This window comes from Asparagus officinalis, chromosome 3 (genome assembly GCF_001876935.1).
Source record: "Asparagus officinalis chromosome 3, Aspof.V1, whole genome shotgun sequence".
Lineage (NCBI taxonomy): Eukaryota > Viridiplantae > Streptophyta > Magnoliopsida > Asparagales > Asparagaceae > Asparagus > Asparagus officinalis.
In genome coordinates, this window is record NC_033796.1 from 35,976,129 (window position 1) to 35,982,219 (window position 6,091).

Consider the following 6,091-nt stretch of genomic DNA (forward strand, 5'->3'; position numbering starts at 1 on the left):
TTCCTACGAAGTCGTTCTGCCCATCTACTCGGAGAGGGCTTAATCTCATCAGTCCACCTATTTTTCTCCTGCACACTGGGATGTCAGTTCAAATCTCAACCGTCCAAATAGAAGACTGCAGAGCGCTTATTACCTTACTAAGATTCATATTCGAGTATGTTTAGATTTCAGGAAATGAATGAAAACAGAAATTTTAAAAGGAAAAAAAATTAAGAGAGATTTTTACTTGAGAAAAATAAAAAAAAACTAACAAATTAAATTAAAAGCTTAGGGAAAATTTTGTGATGCGTGTTGGTTAAAATTGGTAATTTTGTATGCGTGGATATTTTGTCTATTTCCTAACAATTTCATAGTTTAAATACGTTTTGTCTAATTCAGTACATATATAGATCTAACCTAATTAGCTTACAAAATTTATTCTGAGTTTGTTAACGGATAAGGTACCGTTTTCGATTTCCCTCCAATTTCTTCCTTTCTCGAGAAAATCAAGAAAGGGTAAAAAAACCAAGCCTTTCACTCTCTATTCACTTTACTACTTCCACTTGTGGCGACAAGAACCACTTTCCAAAATTCTGATCCATTTGCCGCCAAACTCCCAACATTTAAACCTGCTCAAAATAACATGATCTACTCCCAATCTATTTACAGAATCCGCCTGGGATTACCTCCCAATCTCATTGAGACACTCCGGATCCTTGGTACCAGTGGGAAAAGAGCACCGTCCCTATGAAAACCACATCCATTGAATCAAAACAAAGCAAACGTTATCAGATACAAGCAGAGTAGCTCCGCCATCTTCCACAAAAGATTCATTACTCAGCACAACCAGAGAACGACATTGTGATCCGAATGCAGTGAACAACTCTTGGAAGAAAATCGCGAACCCCTAAAAATAAAAAAGGGTAATATGCTATACTAGAATACAACACATCACTCAGCTATTGGGCTCTTACACATGGATGATACCAAAACCCTGATTATTTTCTGACATTTCTTTCTCGTCCAGGAAAAAAATAAATACAAGAAATGAAATTGGTATACAAGTCCTTGAATGCTGTAAAGATATCAGAAACGATGAAATGAAGATGGAGTCATCATTTTTTCTTCAAGTTCTCTGAAGCCTCGGTATACAGGCTCAGTCTGACTTTGTGGAAGTGGCAACCGTCTCACCTCAGTCATATATCTGTCAACGCAATATATCAACAAGAAAAACTATCTTACAGACAACAATCATTGATAGAATATTAAAGGAAAAAAGAGAGAAGTGATATGCACACCAGGAAAATTATTTCTCAAAGTAAAAAGTTAGTTAGAATACGAAATAAAACATTGCGTCATTTTCCTTCTGACAAAATCGCATTATCTTAAATTGTACGTGACTAGCTTTCACTCACTGTTTTAAAAAACCTCCGCCTAGTCCGCTTAGACGTACGTCTAGACCTAGGCGGTACCTAGGCCGCCTAACTAGCGCCTAGCGTCTAGACGGTATTTAGACTGCCCACCTAGATTTTATGAGCGTTTAGGGGAGCATTGTCTGCTTACGTAGATTGCACCTTATAGGTCTTGATTGTGATTTTATGTGTCGTAGCCTACACGTCCTCCAAAATCTATTAACCTCCAAATATGAACATCTCCACTACCTCCTCCGACCTTCAGCAAAACCTCATCGACCACCCCAAATATGAACATCTCCACTACCTCCTCCGACCTTCAGCAAAACCTCATCGACCACCACTTAAATGAAGAAAGAAAAAAAAAACGCCCAGAAACCGCTTAGGCGCCCGCCTAGGCGACTAAGCGCTGGGCGCCAAGTCCGACGCCTAGAAGCGCCCAACGTTTAATGTAACATTGCTTTCACTTCATGAAATGTGACATATTCCTTAAAATTGCTTTCCTCAGCATAAAGGGGTTTCCTAAATACGCCCAAAAACATGTGCAACAATGTACCGTCAGATTTGGAGTGGCTTAGAGAGAGATGAAAGAATAAAGATTGATTGAAAGGAATTTAAAGAGGGGAAACAAGAAAATAAAGGGAGAAAACTATCATTAGGAACTAACGACGAAGATAAACTACGATGGTTAACTAGCAGATTGGATGGTTGTCATTTGTGTTGTGTTTATGATGAATTTAAAGATGCAAATCAACTTTGTGGGTTCAACATGGGAGTAGATAAAGCTCAATAAAGAAAATCTACATAACGAAGGTATAAAATCTCCTCAATGTCTTATTACTTCCCTCTTCTCCCTTTCCTCTAAACCTTTTCATATTTTCCCCGTCTTCCCTTTCAGTTTTAAAACCTGTTTCTCAATGCCAGAAACTCTCTAGTTCTATTCTTTATCGCACATAGCCGAACGCTAATTCATTTTGTTCAATTACATAGTGTGCTTCGTCAAGTTGCGTAACTGCTGTCAGCAAGACTAACCTGACAACTGCCTATAAAAGCTCAGACAGATGCACCAATCTTAATTTAAGGTTTTGAGAGCTTTTTTAAATCTCCATCCACATTTAAGGGTTGTTGATAATTGGTGTATTTCTTGACAGACTAATAATACCAGTCCGTTAGTAACCACTTAACCCAAAGTCTTATGTCAATGACCGCAGACTAGCAATTAGCCATAAAGCGTAAGCCAAAGGCTGCAGAGGCAGTAAATACTTCATACTGTGGGAGCTAGCACCTTCTAACACCCTTTGTGAACAAACAAAGAAAAAATAGCACCAAAAAAGGAAAAAAAGAAAGTTCAGGACTGCAGTATTTTGAAAATCATAAAGAAAGTTGGATCACTACACAAAATTAATAGATCACAAACTAAAGCAAGAATGAGCTTACCTGTTAGCTGCACTAGCAATTTTGTCACGAATGCCTCGCTTTACAGCTGTTGTCTGCTCCAAGGAGAAACTGCCACCAAAAATGTAGGAGGCTCCAGCTACAGTTGTACCCATATTATTTGCAAGGATTGACAAAGCCCACTCACGTAGAACAACGAGTACTGATTGAAGGAGACGCAGTCTCAGGTTTGGGGAAGGTAAAAAGGCTCCATTAGATACTAGCTGGTCATAGATGCTTATTACGGGCTCATGTGCACCCTTGCAGGCAACAAGAAGGGCTCTTGGAACTTCCTCATCACCAATTAGTTCAACTCCTGAAGTCAACCGTTCCTGCAAGAAAAAAGAAAAAGGTTATCAGCAAATCTAAGAAAAGTGCATACAAAAGGAATAGAAATCAGTACTAAGAATCCACATAAAAATTTGGTACAATTTCCAGGGGTGAGAGGACAATTACCAGGGCAGCCTTTTCCAGGTGAAGACATAATGTATCTAGCGGCAAGCAAGCACCATCTCCTGGGTAAAGATTTGACCCTACCCTCTTTAGAACAGCACAAGCTTCTGCAACACCCCCTCTTGAAAGTGCTTGATCCAGAAGCCTAGCCCAAGTTTCTCTAACTATTTTGCTATCAGCATCACCAGAATAGCTTGCAAAGTTTAACATCTCCAAGCATATCTGAGCCAAAAAGTGTCAGGACCTTTTAAATTACCAATAAATACTTAAAGCAACATTGCAAATTTAGTAAAAGTATGAAGTGCTGAAGTATTTATATGCATAAAACACGAAGTGCCTAACATCCAATAATTTCTTCAGATTCTAAGCTTCAGTTCAAAAAAAGAACCAGAAACACCAAGAAAAAAAGTAACTCAAATAACAATTGAGCAGATGTTACTATAACTTTGGTATAAACAACATTCTCAGGGCAGAAAGGCAAACACATTGTTGATCTATTTGACCAATGTAGGTAAAAACCAAAATTATACTACTGATTGAGAGTTTTGAACTAAAAGTTGTCCTTATTTAAATGCATCAAGGAAATGAAAATGTGCAATTCATAACTAAACTAAAAAGCTCAAATTGAAGAGACACACCTCCCAAAGCTTAAATGGAACAGCATATTCATTGTACAACTGAGTAATGCTCTTCAAATCAAGTGCTAACTCTTTAGCCTTGTCTTTAGCAGCCATTGCGATCTCAAAATCAGATTGGGCATTACCCTGCGATCCAGCAATGCCCTGTGCATCTTCTAACTTTGAAGCTATCAGTTCCAGCTCCTCTTTAATTCTCATCTGGAAACGCAGAACAGCAAGCTTTGCTTCCAGCACATCTAATAACTGATCATCGACAGTATTTCTTGCTGAACTGACTGGACTTTCACTGCTATTTGCACTTTTAGCCTGCAGCACAGCATTGCTGAGATATTGGAGCCTGAATACAGATAAAGTGTAATTGTTACCATAGGAAAGTGGAAATTGATAGTGTGAAACCACAAGAACTTCTGGAAGGACAGAAGTATCAGTATTTTTACCTCTGCTCCAAAGTAGGAGCCTCCCTAATATCATTGCATTGCCTTTCTGCCAACCTATAAAGTATATTAGCAGCAAGGAAGTGCTGCCGTTTCAGGACATAAAATTTTGCAAGAAGGTCTAGGTATTTGGTTTGACTGGAAGGAATAGGACCCTCCATAGCTCCAAACGGTGAGGCCACTGGTGCTACTGCTGCCTGAACAAAAAAAAAACTGTGATAAGATAAAACACCAAAATACTTGAGTCAGCTAACTCTGATTAGTTCACTGATGCAGTAGCACAATAAAAATAAAGTGACACTGAGGAAATTTTCCTTCAGTTATATCCTGGACCATCACTAAATCTTAGGTCTGCAATCAAAGATGCATGTTTCTTCCATTAGGCATTTAAAAGGTGTTTAGTTTTCTGTATAAAGGTTTTGTGGCAAGCACATCTTGGATATCCTGGTAAAAAAGGTTTGTGTGAGTCTTCAAAATTATTTTTTAGAACAGGTCAGCCCAACGATACTGATATAAATACTCTGCTACTGTTGCGCTTTAGCGTCTGTAATGTGTATCCTTTTGTTTGTCCTATGCCAAAATAAAGGTGTACGGTTGTGTCAGGTAATCAACAGCCGGCATGCATAAAAACTAGATGGATCTCCATGATCTGAATCCTAAACAAAATTAGTTGGCGTGTACCAATCACAAAGCATTTCATGATGTGACTTTGGTGTAATGGTAATTAGGCAAGTGCAGTTTACTACGGTATCCACTAAACTCAATGCATTATATTGATGTCACCCAATGCAATGACAAGCAATGGTGTATAGAGAATCTCCGTTACCATATAGATTCTCAAATATGGTGCCAAGTAGGAATCAAAAAGGCTAAAGAGTTATAAGAGAAAAAGGGATAAAAAGGTTATACAGAAACATAAAAGGGTTATACAGGAGAGTAGGATTAAATTAGATACTTGGAATATAAATGAACTTAAAGGGAAGTTAATGGAGTTGGTGGATATCATGATTAAAAAAATTCATATAACTTGCTCGCAGGAAACTTAATGGGTAGGTGAAGATGCAAGAGAGATTGAAAATATTAGGTCTAAAGTTTGCTATTACATAAAAGGCAGGGAATAGCAAAAGTGGAAATGCTTACAGATAAAACATTAAAAGATAATGTCACAGATGCAAAAATAGTTGGAAATAGAATAATATTAATGAAGATTTGCTAGCCATAGAGTTAGTTAGTATCGTTAGTGCTTATGCAACACAAGTAAAATTGCCTCAGAACATTAGAAGGACATTTTTGAAAAACTTGAATGAACTGGTGCAAGGAATTGTAGGAGTAAACTATTTATAGATCTCAATTGGCATATCAACAAAGATAAGATGATACATGGACGCTATTAATATGAAGAAAAGAATGACATGGGTGATATGATTTTAGGTCTTGCAATAAATACACATTTTAAAAAGGGTAGATTTCACAAAATTGTCCCGACTTTGGGATGATTTGCACAAAAGTTCATGAACTTTAAAAGTTAGATAAAACCCTCCTAAACTTTGGGGGTTTCAGAAAACCAACCTGAACATTAGAGAAAATTCCGCTCTAGGGATTGTACAGGGAGAGAGGATAGCGAAAAACAGGGAATTTTATGAGAGTTATGGTGTTACAGGGAGGGATGGGTTTTTTCCCCATAAAGGGTGTTTCAGTTAGTGGCTTAGGGGTTCTCTAATTATAAAGTTCAGGGTTTATG

General features: G+C 37.8%; 1 protein-coding gene across 1 annotated transcript in view; it reads right to left on the reverse strand.

The window, feature by feature from the left end:
* The window catches only part of LOC109833783 (nuclear pore complex protein NUP155), a 15,240-nt gene continuing 9,921 nt past the window's right edge, over window positions 773–6,091 (reverse strand). Inside the window, 5 exon segments of the mRNA XM_020401593.1 lie at window positions 773–1,183; window positions 2,829–3,157; window positions 3,282–3,500; window positions 3,917–4,253; window positions 4,354–4,547. Coding sequence (XP_020257182.1) covers window positions 1,066–1,183; window positions 2,829–3,157; window positions 3,282–3,500; window positions 3,917–4,253; window positions 4,354–4,547 — 1,197 coding nt within the window. The 3' untranslated portion in view covers window positions 773–1,065.